The sequence below is a fragment of the Dipodomys ordii genome, unplaced genomic scaffold (assembly GCF_000151885.1).
Source record: "Dipodomys ordii isolate 6190 unplaced genomic scaffold, Dord_2.0 Scaffold67, whole genome shotgun sequence".
Taxonomy (NCBI): Eukaryota; Metazoa; Chordata; class Mammalia; order Rodentia; family Heteromyidae; genus Dipodomys; species Dipodomys ordii.
Window position 1 is genome coordinate 6,240,143 of NW_012267283.1, and position 16,624 is coordinate 6,256,766.

At 43.3% G+C, this 16,624-nt stretch overlaps 1 protein-coding gene across 3 annotated transcripts in view; it reads left to right on the plus strand.

Annotated features, from left to right (window-relative positions):
• Abca1 (ATP-binding cassette, sub-family A (ABC1), member 1) overlaps window positions 1-16,624 on the plus strand; it is a 127,742-nt gene that overhangs the window by 77,559 nt on the left and 33,559 nt on the right. For all 3 annotated transcript variants that reach the window (XM_013023292.1, XM_013023294.1, XM_013023293.1), the window contains 13 exons: window positions 831-1,036; window positions 1,841-2,017; window positions 3,856-4,078; window positions 5,470-5,691; window positions 6,776-6,980; window positions 8,467-8,580; window positions 10,573-10,744; window positions 11,606-11,737; window positions 12,144-12,286; window positions 12,488-12,625; window positions 13,564-13,784; window positions 14,901-14,973; window positions 15,851-16,053. In XM_013023292.1, coding sequence (XP_012878746.1) covers window positions 831-1,036; window positions 1,841-2,017; window positions 3,856-4,078; window positions 5,470-5,691; window positions 6,776-6,980; window positions 8,467-8,580; window positions 10,573-10,744; window positions 11,606-11,737; window positions 12,144-12,286; window positions 12,488-12,625; window positions 13,564-13,784; window positions 14,901-14,973; window positions 15,851-16,053 — 2,229 coding nt within the window. The remainder of the gene's footprint in view (window positions 1-830; window positions 1,037-1,840; window positions 2,018-3,855; window positions 4,079-5,469; window positions 5,692-6,775; window positions 6,981-8,466; window positions 8,581-10,572; window positions 10,745-11,605; window positions 11,738-12,143; window positions 12,287-12,487; window positions 12,626-13,563; window positions 13,785-14,900; window positions 14,974-15,850; window positions 16,054-16,624) is intronic.

Consider the following 16,624-nt stretch of genomic DNA (forward strand, 5'->3'; position numbering starts at 1 on the left):
AAGGGGTTGGTATACTAAAGACAGTAAGTGTTGGTTGAAAGAGTCAATAAAGTTAACTCTAGCTTTATTTTACAATGATACGAGTCTTACTATCCATTACCTTCTAAGTTTCCCTGTGTTTTGATATTCCAATATGTTTTGGGCTCCCTTAAAAAGGCATTTTATGTAAACCAGAAATTTAATTCAGACAAATTTAAAAAATCCTAGAAATGCTGGCACTTAACAGAGGTGAGTAAACTTGTTTTTGACGTATGTTTTCGGTGACTAGTTGCTGTGAGTCATTGCTAAGAAAACAAAGAGGAAAACAGATAGGATAATTGTTTTCATGTATTTCTTTTCACAAAAGCCATACAAGTAACTTACGCCTAAATTCTTCCAGTATATCACTTAAATTCCAGTTAAATACGGATGCATTCTTGAAGATTGGCAAACAGAGGATTGGATAGTGCTGATTAAAATGTTACTTTTTTTTTTTTTGCCAGTACTGGGGCTTAAACTCAGGTGCTGTCCCTGAGCCTCTCTGTGCTCAAAGCTAGCGCTCTGCCACTTCAGCTACAGTGCCACTTCTGCCTTTTTTGAGTAGTTTATTGGAGATAGGAGTCTCATAGGGACTTTTCTGTCAGGGCTGGCCTTGAACTGTGATCCTCAGATCTCACCCTCCTGAGTAGCTAGGATTGCAAGTGTGAGCTACTGGATCCCTGCTAACATGTTACTTTTTATCAGGCAGTTAATGGGCAGTTAGTTCTTGCTTCTCCCAGGAGGCTGTGTGTTCTGGCCATTGCCTACATTCCCGACCAGCAGAGTTCTCACTAAGGCTGTTTTCCCATCAGTGTGTCAACCTGAACAAGCTGGAACCCATACCGACTGAAGTCCGACTCATCAACAAGTCCATGGAGCTGCTGGATGAGAGGAAGTTCTGGGCTGGTATTGTGTTCACGGGTGTCAGTCCAGGCAGTACTGAACTGCCCCGTCATGTCAAGTACAAGATCCGAATGGACATTGACAATGTGGAAAGGACCAATAAAATCAAAGATGGGTAAGTTGAATCCCATTCTATCAGCCTAATTATAGGGAAGTCAAAGCGGAGGGAGGTACTTCATTTTACACACACACACACACACACACACACACACACACACACACACACACACACACATTTGTACTGGTGGTACTGGAGCTTGAACTCAGGTCCTCACACTCTTGCTTAGCTTTTCTGGTACTCTATCACTTGAGCCACACCTCCATTCTGGCTTTTTGCTGGTTATTTAGAGGTCAGACTCTGATAGACTTTTCTACCCACTCTGGCATTGAATCTCAATCCATGGATCTTAGTCTCTTGAATAGCTAGGATTATAGATGTGAGCCACCAGTGCCCTGTGGTACTTTATTTTAATAAATAACTTGGTAGAATTTTTTAAAATCCTTGATGACATGATTTTGATGAAGGCATCATATTGCAGTCTATTATTTCTATGGTCATAAAATATCAGAATTTCTACTCAAGGAAATTAACCCCTAAATCAATAAGAGAAGAGGATAAAAAGAAAAGCCTTTCAACTTTTACCACTAGATAGGAATAAAACCAATAAAATGGGAATGGTGGAGTAAATTTTTTATGTCCACTCGATGCAGTGTTATATAGGCAACAAAGATAAAAATACTAAGTGTGGTATGTTCATGATGATTATTTTTTTGGTTGAAAAATACCCATACATGTCACTAGAGACCAGAAAGTAAAAAAACAAAAACAAAGAGTGGCCCAGTGGGACTGTGGGTGATTGGATTTTTTTTACAATGTGTGCTCCTAAGGAATGTTCACTCCCTTGTGGTTTGGTTTTAGGTATTGGGACCCTGGTCCTCGGGCTGACCCATTTGAGGACATGCGGTATGTCTGGGGAGGCTTCGCCTATCTGCAGGATGTGGTGGAGCAGGCAATCATAAGGGTGTTGACTGGTACTGAGAAGAAAACAGGTGTCTATATGCAACAGATGCCCTACCCCTGTTACGTTGATGACATGTAAGTTACCAGCAAGCTATTATCCTTATTCAATTGCCAAAGAATACTGTTGTAGGGAGAATGTGTATGTGTGTATGTAAATGTGTGTGAATGACCTGAAAAATAACATGCCAGCTAAAGATAGATAACAATATTGTCCACATTGTAGACAAACTTACGTGTGCACATACAACTAACACCTCCTTCTTTCTACCTCCTTCTTACTACCTTTTTTTATTTTGCACATTGCACTCTTTTAAGATTTGCCCAAGGAGGAAGATTAAAAATGCCATGATAAATATACAAGAGCATATGTGCACAGACTCCCAAACTCAGAAACAAAGGTGGATTTCCTGTAAGTTTGTCTACTCCTTCCAAGTATTATTGAACCACATTTTGAAACAATCCAAAGCTGAACAAAATTGATTGAACAAAATGAAGCTGAACAAGATTTCCTATCTTAGACTTTTTAGATAATCTTTTAGGGCAAAGTTGCTAAGCTGCCAAGTTCTTATTGTGAGAACTGTGTCTTTGAAGCTAACGATTTCTTGGAGAGAGAATGGGAAGAGGTATAGCTATTGCAAGATTCTCAAAATACCATCTCTCTTCCAAATCCTGGACTGTGTGTGTGTGTGTGTGTGTGTGTGTGTGTCTGTGTGTGTCTGTATGTGTGTATGTGGCCAACCCGCATTTTTTAAGGTCACCAGAAATTTTATTTTCTCCTTCAAGATGATTAGCCAGAATTTCCCAAAGACCTGTAAGCTGTGGGTTATTCCAGAAAGTGTGTGTTAGGGTGAACTCACAGATATTTGAGGACCTAAGAGCCTTTGACTATTGTCATGTGGTCAGTTGGCACGTAAGTAGTAAGATCAGGACTGGAGCCTCAAGTTGCAGGGTCTACAATCTGTGGTTCTTTCTTTGCAGCACTACATTTCCTCTGCTAGAGTGGAATATGAAATATAATGGGTACAAGCTGTCTGATGTGTATTTCTGCTCTGTGATCAGAGTTAAACTATAAGCAACTCAACAGTGAGATGACCTAAGAGCTAGGGACTTACATGTAAAACTAGGTTGGATTTAGTACTTTGGCTAGATCGAAAGAAACAGGCTCCATGTTTCCCCTCATTTGTAATTATTAATATATGTCTAGGATAGCCCTAGTGGAGGTTCACAATAGCTCAGTAGCTGTGTATATTTGACCATATAAAATGATGCTAATCAAAATGACTCCAAGATATGGAAACAGAAGTTTTTTTTTGTTTTTGTTTTCTAATATATAGTGTGAAGTTATTTCTTTCTTTCCCCTTCATTTTTTGTTTGTTTATCTCCTGTTGTCACTATTTTTGATTTTGGAACCCTGTGTCTTGTATATGCACCTATCTGATTTGGGGAAAGAAAGGAGAATAACGAAATGGTGATACTCCCAAGACACTATTTGGAAATGAACTTTACAACTTGGAGTGGGGAGTGGAATTGGGTGGGGGAGGGAAAGTGGGAGAAAAAGAGGAAGGGAGTAACAATGTTCCATAAAAAATGTACTCATTACTTCCGTTATATAACTGTAAGCCCTCTGAACATCACCTTTAAAATAAAATAATGAAATAAAATGTAACCTACCTTGAGCTTGGTGCTAGCTAGTCACTAAAGCAAACTCCATCTCCAAAAGGAGTTTTGCTTGGCAATACTTTGTCAGCCTAGTTTTTGTTTCTGTCAGCATGCTCACAAAGAACTATGTATTTTGGAGGCCAAAGGAACTTGCCCTTAGTGACGCAAATGTGGGGCCTCTATCATGTAGGCCAAGGCCCTGGCCCCATAAGCCTAATTTTCATTCTTGCCCTTCCCTTCCTTGGTGTCTCCAGCTTCCTACGGGTGATGAGCCGGTCGATGCCCCTCTTCATGACACTGGCCTGGATTTACTCTGTGGCTGTTATCATCAAGGGCATCGTGTATGAGAAGGAGGCACGGCTGAAGGAGACCATGCGGATCATGGGCCTGGATAATGGCATCCTCTGGTTTAGCTGGTTCATCAGTAGTCTCATCCCTCTACTTGTGAGTGCCGGCCTACTGGTTATCATCTTGAAGGTACGCTGCTTATTTTGCTATCTTCTGTTAGGGAACTCCTCACCTCCCAATCTAAGCTAAGGGAAGAGAAGAAGGACAGCTTGGGCTCTGAGAGGGAAGAGGACTTGCATGTCATCGGTCTTTCCCTCATTTCAAAGTTGGAAAAAATGAGGTCCAGAACGAGGCAATGACTTCCCCAGCTGGGTCATAGCCAAGTAGGACTAGAACCCCTGGCTCTTGCTTTCTGATGAGCACACACTGAACTGTACCTGTAGCTATTTGTATCCTCTGATGTATTGGGTAGTGATACTTTCCAATTTCTTTCTTTTTTTTAATCTTTTTTTGGGTCCGGTCGTGGGGTCTGAACTCTGGGCCTGGGCGCTGTCCCTCAGCTCTTCAGCTCAAGGCTAGCACTCTACCACTTGAGCCACAGCGCCACTTCTGGCTTTTTTCTTATGTGGTGCTGAGGAATCGAACCCAGGGCCTCGAGCATGCAAGGCAAGCGCTCTACCACTGAGCCACCTTCCCAGCCCATACTTTCCAATTTCTAAAAATAATAATCAGAAGGACATACATGATTATAAGTTAGGTTGTCTGAAAGTAGAATCTGACATAGAGTTTGGCCTATGGCTGTTTAATAGGGATCAATGCTCAGGGAAGAATGAGCCCGATGTAGGATTGGGCAGAAAGGAGAGTTGAGACAACCAGTGGTGTGCTTTGGAGGGCATAAAGCTTGTTGAGGTTGTCTTTCATTGAGCTGATAGAATCCACACCTAAAGTTCTCCCATTGCTTTCCTTCCTGACCTCCCTATCCTACCCCCTGAGAAGGATGTGCCCTAGGGCCAGGTGGTTCTGTGTCTGTTACAAATCCAGAGATATTGGCATCTGGATAGTCTATTGACGGTCATAGAAGCACTCCTTTCATGGTGTTTCTGAGATGTGCAGTTCTGTTTCCATTACACATTAGTATACTTCTCAGTTTTCTTCCCTCCATAATTATTTCATGTACAAATGCAACACATATAAATAAATGTTTCATTCTTCATGGTGTTAATAGTTGGTTTCAGGGCATCATGTTTGCTAGGCTGGTATTCTACCACTTGATCCACACCCCTAGCTCTTTTGCCTTTAGTCTGCTTTTGAGATAGGATCTTGCACTTTGACTGGATGCCTGAGAAATAGCAAAATTGTCCACTGATATGGAGTAATTAGTCCTAGACTCTGTTGTTTCCGTTTCTGCCCTGATATTGCTGTGTGATCAAGGCCTCGATTTCCTCATCAGAACACAGAACAGCATTGTTTCTCATCTCTAAGATGAGAATAAATACACTCTGGGAGTTTTTCCATAGACGATGCAAATAAGGACTAAGGCTTATCAACATACCACAGTTAACGGGTGTCTTCCTCTTCAGTTAGGAAACCTGCTGCCCTACAGCGACCCCAGTGTGGTGTTTGTCTTCCTGTCTGTATTTGCGGTGGTGACCATCCTGCAGTGCTTCCTGATTAGCACACTCTTCTCCCGGGCCAACCTGGCGGCAGCCTGCGGGGGCATCATCTACTTCACGCTGTACCTGCCCTACGTCCTGTGTGTGGCATGGCAAGACTATGTAGGCTTTGCAGTCAAGATGTTTGTGGTGAGTCACGCTGGCCCATCTGCAGCAGTGGTGGTGGTGGCCACCAAGGGAGATTTGATCTCCCCTCCGTAGCCCACGAATGGAAGCAAGTTCCAAACATACCTAATGGAATCCGATCCTCAGTTCTCTATTCTGTGTTCTAGGAAGGCATTGTATCTTACTACATTATTGATCTTTAGCCCTCTTGGTGAATGCTGGTGATAATGAATTGAATGGATTTTTTTTTGATAAAAGAAATCAGACTACCTTGAACCTGGTTGGGGATAAATGACTTTTAGAGATGACTTTAGGCAATAGATAGCATCTCTACATTTTATCACCCAGGTTTTTTTTGTTTGTTTGCTTGCTTTTGGTCATGTTAAGCTCACTACAAAGTCACAGCCACAGATAGACCAGAATGCTTGTGAGGTCAGAGATGGCTCATGTTTGACCTTTGTCTTCCTTGGGTCCAATGTGGTATTTTTGCTTCAGTAATGTTTTCTGAATTGAACAAGTGCGAGGAGCAGGTGCCCCATTTGCCCCACACTCATGACTGGGCAATTTTTCTTCCACAAAAGATTAGCCTTGGATAGCAAGAGAACTCTCTAAGAGTATCATGCCTCAGGGACACTTATAAAAGAAGCTCATAGTAACACATAGGGTGCTTCCTGTCCCTCAGTTAGGGTTCTATAGTTATCAATAGCCCAAAATATACTCCTCTGATCCTGAGCATTCACTGGCTAAGCAGTGAGTTTGAAAAGACCTTGATGAATGTCAGTATGTGCAGGAGGTGACATGGGTAGGGATAGGATTGCTGAGGCTTGAAACATCTTTGGAAGCGTAAAATCCTCAAAGTTCTACACAGCTTCATGCCTCATGCATTTCTGAAATGTGTGCGCATAATGAGTGGTTATAAATGGAGTCAATTTGTATTCTGTAAGGGAGCACAGTCCCCTAAAGGGACTCTGTAGGTGAAGACTTACGTAGCCTGTACTTGATCTGTTTTACAAAGTCCAGTGTCTCCAAGTGGAATTTATATTAGAAGTAATAGGAACATGTGAGAAACAAGGAAATAGAAGAACTGACTTTTGCCTCTTTCTCCCAGAGCCTGCTGTCTCCTGTGGCTTTTGGGTTTGGCTGTGAGTACTTCGCGCTTTTTGAGGAACAAGGCATCGGTGTGCAGTGGGACAACCTCTTTGAGAGTCCTGTGGAGGGAGATGGCTTCAATCTCACCACTGCTGTCTCCATGATGTTGTTTGATACCTTCCTCTATGGAGTGATGACGTGGTACATCGAGGCTGTCTTTCCAGGTATACTGAGAGCTTTGACCATGTGGTAGACAGAGATGGTTTCAGCCTGCAGGTCCTTCCTTTCTTTGCTCTGGGGTTTCTGCAGGCCCTGGGCTTCCCAGAAGGAGGCTTGGACTTTAAACTCATGGCAGACCAATAGTCCCAAGAAGTAGCTGATTTTGAAAGCACATCTATAACACTTACTTCTTGAGCCTAGTATATGCCAGACCTGTGCAAAATGTCCTTTATAATTCAGTGCAGTCTTTATTGTTGTAACCAGTATTATGCCTAGAAGAAGTTGAGTGACTTGCCTGAGAGCATATGACTGTTTAGTGTCGCTGATTGGAGATGACCACTTTTGGGTTGAGAAAACCCCATTGTGTCCACTATGCTGTTCTGAACTGGACATGACTAAAGAGTAGGTGCCCCTCTTTACATGAGTCCCTGACTTGGACACTCACTCCTTCGTAGAGTGGGACTGGCCTCTGAAGGTGGGAGAGACCCTGTAAAAGCAATTTTCTCATTGTTGGGTCAGCAGGCCAGGAGATCCCTAACCAGGCTGACTTAAGTCTGTAATTCTGTGGCTTCAGAGAGGGAACTCTTGTGGGAGGTGCTATTTCCTGATTACAGATTCATGACTAGTATGCTATATTGTCTCTTAAGACCCTTCCAATGACTTAACTTAATTAGTATTCAATTAAAAGTCATTTTCTGGAAGGAGAATGAGAAGGAGGGTAAGTAGACTATGTGGGTAGGTAGGGACTATCAAGAGGGGGAGGGAGGTGTTCCTGGGGAAAAAGTAAAGAAGATTGAATACTGCCAACTAGACTATTGGCAATGATGAAAATGGAACAAGGGAAAAGTGTTGGGGATGGTATTTTCCAGAGGGAAGGGTACACGGAGTGTAGTACAGAGGGTGAAATCAAGTAAATGTAAATGTGTGTAAATGTCCAAAGATGTAACAGTGAAATCCGCCCCCCCCATGTATGTCCATAAATACATTTTGATTTTTTCCTTAATAAATCTTTCTTACCAATTCCAAGATGAATCTGTTTTGGAATACCTAGGCTCTGGTATTTGTATAAAAATGCAAGGTCAGATTTTAGGACAGTGAGTTTTAACTCTGTTTGGCTCCTTTTCTGAGGAGGTAGCTGATTATCTCTACCTGAGCCTCCTTTTTGAATATGAAGTTTTGTACTGTGTTGAGCTATATTCAAAGTCCAAGTCTTTAGTATACTGGCTAAGCATCCTTCAGCTACTTTCCCCTTAGTTTGCCCATCTATAATATAGGGATGTGTCTGCCTCCAGGGCTTGTTGGGAGGCCTCAGAGAGGTGCAGAATGCACGACCTATATCATAGGTTTCAGCAAAGGTTAACACCCTTTCCCCCACCTCTATGGCAGTGTGTTTGTTCTGTAGAAAGGGTGTCAAGGAGGGATTGGGTCTGACAAATCTCAGGAATATGGAAGTACTGTCCAGCTTGGATCACAGCTATGTTTTCCTTTTAGGTCAGTATGGAATTCCCAGGCCCTGGTATTTTCCTTGTACCAAGTCTTACTGGTTTGGTGAAGAAAGTGATGAGAAGAGCCACCCTGGTTCCAATCAGAAAGGAATATCAGAAAGTACGTATTGCTAAGCTTAAAAACCTTCCCTCAGAAACCCAATGCAGCTATCTTGCCTGTAGCAGGGACAAGAGACAGCTGCTACACTGTGAAATATTCTAGAGCCGGTCTAGGGGCAGAGACATCAATCAGATACATCAGATGCAATGAGTGCATCCTTTACAAGATTCTAGTCTCTAGAAACATTCCTTGGCTTCCTTGGCTTCTTAGAAAGTATGTTTTGATGACTGTATCTTTTCCCCTCCCTTGTGCTCTCCTAACAAGTTCCAGGAAATGATAATGGTAAATGTGATTGTGGACATGTAGCCCTGTTGCCTGCCTTGTCATGGTGATCTTTGTAAGAATCTGTGTAGGCTCGTACAGCAGTGGCTAACATTGAACTTAGCCTGTGTGTTTCTTAGTGGTCCCACCTTTTCTTACTCAGATCTCCAGTCCTCTCCTGTCTCCTGACTATAGGTAGAGATATCCACTGTTCATTAAAGGTTCTTTTATCCAGGTTCTCTATTCTAGTCTTTGTGCTCCGTGTGGTTTCTCTAACCCTAACCCAAAGGGATGACTTGATCCTTCTACTGATTTCTTCTGTGCCTTACCTTTGGACACAGGTGGTGAAATATGATGATCCTCTTGGCTTGGCACCCATGCCAACTGTTCTCCCACTGTTCCTACTCTTCTTCCCTCCCTCCTTCCCACACAAGCTTCTGGTCCATGTGTTCAGGACTGCTCCCAGGCACTAGAACATGCCTTCCCCTCCACAGTTGCAAGCCTTTGTCTGCACTGTTGCTTCCCATGAGAGAATCTTTTTCTTTGAATACCTCCTCACTCATCAGAAGCAGTTTCAATATCCTTCTCCTAGGAGCCCTCCTAGATGCTCCTGTGGTCAGTTACCACTTCTGCTGAGCTTCTGTGGCCAAAAAAAAACAGAACAAAACAAGCCCCACAAAACGTCCTTTCTATTTAAAAATAGTTTTAGAGTCATAATAAGTTGCTGGGAAGAAAAGAGGATGGAGTTTTCTCCTATTTCTCATCCATTTTCTCCTCGTGCTAGCACTACAAATTGCTAGAGAATAGATTCACAAACATGATGTTGATACTGGAATATTTTACAGACCTGTAGATACCTTCCCTTTTTTTCACATATCATCATTTCACTCAACCTGTGCAGCTTTATCCTGTTTGTAGATATGTGCAGTCACTAATTCCACTGAAGATCTACAATTGTTCCAACATTACAAATATCCCTCATTCTACTGCTAAATAGCCTTGGCTTTCTGCTCCACTCCCTGATACCTGTTAACTGCTCATCTGATCTCCATTCCTATATTTTTGTGATTGCCAAATATTGGTGGAAATAGATCCATATGGTGGGTAACTTTTCAAATATTAGCTGGCTTGTTTCCACTGGACACAATTCTCTTGACAAATTGTATGGTTATCTCGAGTTCAGTACTTTTCATTGTTGAGTACTATTCCACAGAGTGATGCACCACAGTTCCATGCATATTTTGTTTGTTTTAAAAATGGCTGTTAGGATGGATAGAGAAAGGATGAGTAAATGCAGTCATAATATTCAGTGTGCATATGGGAAAATAGAACCAGGTAAATTGAGGCGATTGGTGGGGTTGGGAGAGATGGGAGAGAATGATAGAAGAGGTGACACGGATTAAGATGCCTTGTACTCACTAACTGACATGTCACATTGAAGCCCTTTTATTCAGCTATTTAGGATTAATAAAAATGGGTGGCTGTTCACATCCTATATTTTAATTTCCTGTTAAGTCTCCGTCAATAGAATGCAAATATTCCCTTATCATTTAATTCCCATCACCACCACCAATGCCCAAATAAATATTTATAGTCTCCTGTTTATTCTTACGGCCAGAGTGTCTATGGACAGAAGACAGTTCTTAAAAGTTAAGCACCGCCCCTGTGTCTTTAACACTCCATTCATCAGTCTTTCCTGCAGGTTGATCCCTGACTTCTTTCTTTTCTCAGTCTGCATGGAAGAAGAACCCACGCATCTGAAGCTGGGTGTGTCCATTCAGAACCTGGTGAAGGTTTACCGAGATGGCATGAAGGTGGCCGTTGATGGCCTGGCACTGAATTTTTATGAGGGACAGATCACCTCCTTCCTGGGCCACAATGGAGCAGGGAAGACAACCACCATGTAAGCAGAGGGTGCACTGCTCACAGAGTCTGTGCAGGGTTCTGCAGTGAGCTTAGTGGGTTACTGGGACCCAGGGAGCAGGCAGGTGAGGCTGCATTGAAGCAGCAGGTTATGTAATCCTGAGTGTGCTTTCCAAGTTCAACTTTTCTCCTACATAGGTTTTTCTTTAGCCTAAAACCAGCCGCAACTTTCTGATAAACTTTTCCATGTTGTTCTGAGAATTCTTCAGAGTTCTTAAACCCTGAGGCTCTGATAGTTCGTAGAGAAGAGGGGCTCTTTTTGAGCCAATTTGGTCAGGACTACAAAGCAAGAATCTGCAAAGGGAGAATAGCTATGTTGTAGGGTGATGGCAGCTTCCAGGAACCTTGTCTATAAGCAAATGCAAACAGCATCTTATTGCAAAAGGCTAGACCTTTAGGGGTGATGTTATTTTCTAGTTTTTCTTATGTTCCCACATAAAAATCGATAGTCTTGAACATTTCAAAAAGACATTTTAATGTTGTTGACTGTTTTAAAAAGAAACTCTAAAAGTCCTCCAGCTAACATACATAATTTTTAGCCTTTACTGGTAGGTTCTTTTTCATCCATTTCTATTGACATTAGGAATATAGTCTTTTTTTGAAGTCAAATCTCCCATTGCAGATTGGAAGCTTCATTATACAAACACTCATACTAAATTTGCCAGATCAAACACATAGTTCCAACCCTAGTTCTTCACTAATGCAGAAGCGCTCTCGAATTGACGAGGGTCGAGGAGGAAGGAATGGGGTGGGGTGTTGGTGCCCTTTGCTCTCTCTGCCCTCTGCACAGTCTATTGGTGAAGGTGTTCAATCCCAACTGCTGCACTTCTTGTGTCCTCAGGTCCATCCTGACTGGCTTGTTCCCTCCCACCTCGGGCACTGCTTACATCCTGGGGAAGGACATTCGCTCTGAGTTGAGCACCATTCGGCAGAACCTCGGTGTCTGTCCCCAGCATAATGTCCTGTTTGACATGTGAGTACCTGCAATCCCTTTGTGGAGTGGGTTCCCCAGAGACCTTCGTTCTCTCAGAGCCTGAAATCCTTTGGGTAAATACTGAACCAACTGGTTGACTGGACTATGTTGGACTATGGGCTGAGTCCTCTGATGGCTGATGGTGGAGTCTGCTGGGGATAGGTCAGAAATGATCAGTTACATTTCACTTTGATGTCCTGTGTAGCTTGAGTTCTTGTTCACTGTTGGTCTACCTTGAATCCATCCTTCTGATTATTTTTTTTTTAGAAATGGATAAAAAAATTCTAAGAAAGGATTATGGTGAGGGAGAAAAAATGTGTTTATTGTTTTCTGTTGTGAGTCAGGAAACAATACATTCTGATACATCTTGCCGAGCCCCTGAGCTGACCCGCCTCTCTGTCCCTAGGTTGACGGTGGAAGAGCACATCTGGTTCTACGCCCGCCTGAAGGGGCTCTCAGAGAAACACGTGAAAGCAGAGATGGAGCAGATGGCCTTGGATGTTGGTTTGCCACCCAGCAAGCTGAAAAGCAAAACAAGTCAGCTGTCAGGTGATGCCCTGGGCATCTTTCCATCTTCCCTGTTCCACTCCAACCACATACTCACAGAGGAAAAGCTGTCTAGGGTCCCCGGGCTAGGTGGATGGCTAGCAGAAATGTATCTCGGGCTTTGTCCCTCCATCCACCTCTCTCCACTTCTGCCTTCCTTTGCCACCTGGGACTGGTCCTGGAACCTGACTCTCTATCTTGTAGGTGGGATGCAAAGAAAGCTGTCTGTTGCCCTGGCCTTCGTGGGAGGATCCAAGGTTGTTATTCTGGATGAGCCCACAGCTGGTGTGGACCCTTACTCTCGCAGGGGAATATGGGAACTACTGTTGAAATATCGCCAAGGTAACTGATGTGTACTTATTCTCAGTCATGGGCTGGGCAAGATGAGGGCTGCTGAGAAGTATGGATCATTCTCATGCCTGCTCTTGCTAGGGAAATAGACTTGCTTCTCATGGGAAATACGGGACTTCTTTCCTTTAGGCTCAGTGCCTCATTTTGTGGAGGTGGGAGGCCTGGTTGATGTGACATGGAAGTTTATGCTTCATTGCCTAGGTACCTATGAGAAGGGCAGAAATGGTATAGACTTACACTATTACGATTATGTCTTCCTGTGGATTGAGATTTTTTTTTGTGCTGTTATTCTAGTACTGGGGCATGAACTCAAGACCTCTAGTCTTGCTTAGCTCTTTCACCCAAGGCTGTTTCTCTACCAGTTGAGCTACACTTTGACTTCCCACTTTTCACTGGTTAATTGGAGATAAGAATCCCATGGACTTTCCTGCCTGGGCTGTCTTTGAACCATGGTAGCTATGATTACAGGTGTGAGCCGCCCGTACTTGGCCAGGACAAAGGTTCTTGAGAACAGAGACTGAGCCTTTGTTTATTTTATCCCAAATTTATGCTTCTTGAGAAAGTAGGTAAATAAACAGATGAAGTGGGAGAGGTTCAGAAACACAATTGTTACCTGCTTACAGCTGTGGTGTGGTACTGAACTTGCCTTAGTTTTCCTACCTATAATACTATATTCACAGTGGAATAAGTTAACCGAAGATGCCCATAAACGCATGGCCTTAGAGGTAGCAAGTTCTTTCTATGAGGATCTAGTAACAGTACCCTAAAGCTTTGTCATGTTGAGGATGCTGACCACACAGGGTTGAAGGCAGCTGCCAGGAATTTCTCACATGCATACCCCACTCAGCTCTCTGTAGTCCCCTGCCAGTGTAACTCATGAGACCAGAGAGGTCCTCCCTGTCCTCCATCTTCGTGTGTGTGCCTTGCAGGCCGTACCATCATTCTCTCTACACATCACATGGATGAAGCAGACGTCCTGGGAGACAGGATTGCCATCATCTCCCATGGGAAGCTGTGTTGTGTGGGCTCTTCCTTGTTCCTGAAAAACCAGCTGGGAACAGGCTACTATCTGACTCTGGTCAAGAAAGATGTGGAATCTTCTCTCAGTTCTTGCAGGAATAGCAGCAGCACTGTGTCTTACCTGAAAAAGGTGAGCTGATGTTTCAGGTCTGGGTGTGAACAGGGTGCTGGGCTTGGGAAGTTGCCCGTTCTGTCCAGTTGTGGCCACCATCTCGCTGCTCTGGGGTCCTGTTGGACTATGTCCTACCTCCTATGTGGGAAGCTCTTTCCCACTGTGTTAGCTCTGTTGTGTTTCCTACGGAGGTACAGTGAGTGATGGAGAAGGCTCTTTGAGGACTTGATTATGTGGAAGAAAATAGACTTGCCAAGAGGTAAGAGTCTTGGTTATAAAATGCCCTGCCGTTCCTGTTCATTACCTTCAAATCTCATTGACTTTAGCTCTTAAACTACAAAATATTAAATATGTCTTAAACACCAATTTCATGACACACAGACTCTGAGTCTAAAAGAAAATAATGGTGATAGTTCATTTTTGTTCAATTTACATTGTTTGTTAATCTATCATCTCGAAGTACTGAGCAGCTGCGGGAAGGCGGTATCATGATTACTCTCCCAGATAAGGGAATGAGGCTGGTAGGGATTCTGTTGCTTGTTCAAGGTCATCCAGCAAGTACATAAAGTAATTGAATATTTTCCTTGGTACCATAGCACATGCCTAAGATTTAGTTGCACTTTGAAACCCACATGCTCCACATGGAACTCCTGTCCACTTATTAACATTTTAATAAAAAACCTCCATTCTCATGGTCTGTGGACCACAGGATCACTTGGGACCTTGTTAGAAATGTAACCACTTGGGCCTAATGCAGTCCTCCTGAATCAGAATCCACCTTTTAATAAGGGTCCTGAGTAAATATGGGTTAAAGGTTAGAAAACATCTAAAATGGACCAACAGCCAGGGAAGTCAATGCTTGACAAGCAGCGTGGTTGCAGCATTTATCATCTGGCAATAGTTCTGTGGACAGCTCTGCTTCCTGACCTCTCATCCTAGTGATCAGGACTGTCCACGTCACACACAAGTCACAGTGGCCTCTGAAGCTCTTGTTGCCAGTGGCCTGCATCCCAGGAAAGGCTTTTATGCAACTGTTCTTACTCAATCCAGCTTCTTAGAAGCGCTCCCTGGCAGAGGTGGTGTCTGTACCTTGCTTGGTCTCTGACCCATTCTCACCTCCTTCTTTGCCATCAGGAGGACAGTGTTTCTCAGAGCAGTTCTGATGCTGGCCTGGGCAGCGACCATGAAAGTGACACGCTGACCATCGGTAAGAACTCTGGGGTTTCTTATTCAGGTGGTGCCTGAGCTTCCCCCAGCTGGGCAGAGTGGAGGCAGAGGAGGCGAGGTGCAGAGGCTGGTGGCGCTGACTCAAGGTTTGCTGCTGGGCTGGGCTGGGTGGCTGTGGGAGCAAATGCAGCTTGGTGGTGGTTTGGCCTAATGCTTGCTGGCGAGCCTGGGGCTTGGTCTGGGAGCTGGCAGGGCATTGTTCCAGAGAAAAGAGATGGTTGGGAACTAAGGAATCCCTTCAGGGTATGGAAGTGGTTAGAGACTGCAAGAGGAGCTTAGGGTTAAGCCATCAAGGAGGGAAATGACCTTTAGTATATATAAGAAGGCAGAGTACAGAGGTAAGGGATGGCCTTGTAAGTTTTCCTTAGTCAATGTTTATGGGAGACCAGTATTACTAGAAGTACATGGAACAGAAATATTGACCTGTGGCTATCTGCCTTAGTACTAACACTTGGCATTTTCTAGAAAGAGTTTGGCTCCCATTAGCTGTTTGATTAAGCTTCCAGTGAGGTAAATAGAAGATAGCCTCTTTTGAAAGTTTAGTGAAGAGTGAAGCATTTTTAAATTTTTCTTTTGTTTTTTTTTTTGTACTCAAGTTTTCCATTGAAGAATCCCAGAGCATATATAATACATACCAGGCTTTCAACCTCAGCTAATTATCCACATGTTGCTCATCCATTGTGCATTGAGTACCTACAGTGCCAGGCTTTGGAATTTTAAAGTTAAATCTGTGGAGGGTCTTCCCCCTGGAGTGCTCAGGCGAGAGATAAACAGGCGGTATGGCCAAAGATGGGACATCTGAGCTTCTGAGAATCCTCTGAGCTAATCAAGCCATCTTTGCATTCTGGTTCCTACAGATGTGTCTGCAATCTCCAACCTCATCAGGAAGCATGTATCTGAAGCCCGGCTGGTAGAAGACATTGGACATGAGTTGACTTATGTGCTGCCATATGAAGCAGCTAAGGAGGGAGCCTTTGTGGAACTTTTCCACGAGATTGATGACCGGCTCTCAGACTTGGGCATCTCTAGTTATGGCATCTCAGAGACTACCCTAGAAGAAGTAAGTTCAGTGGGAATATAGAAGGACTAACAAACAAGCAGCCTATATCAGACATAGGATCACATGGAATCATCACTGCATTTTCAGATTGTTGAAAGGGCAATGTTGTTCTAGTGAATCATATAGAAGCGTACTGACAAATAGAAGGCAAGAAGCATGGGATGGATTGTTACCTGGTAGGGTTTCACATGCACAACTGAACTCACAAACACAGAGAATGACCAACATTTTATAGTTAGTCCAGTGGGACTTGGTGCTGAGCTTGGTGGGTATTTTGTTGTTGGTTTTTAAAAATGTTGTTTTTTTAGAAAATGAAAATGAGTAGTGAGGGATATTGATCTGGGATTCAGAATCAGAGATTTAAGGTATCAGAGTTCATGTTCTCTTTACCATGCAGTAGTACCTCCCTTTAGACTCAGAGACTTGACACAGACCTTGAAGGCTGAAAAGGATTTACAAGCTGCCCAGACTCTCTTGTCTGGGGATATTAATAATCAAAATTCTAAGGCTCAGCCCTAGAGCCTTTGAACCAAAATTTCTCAAGATACGGTGTTGAAATCTGTACTTTCAT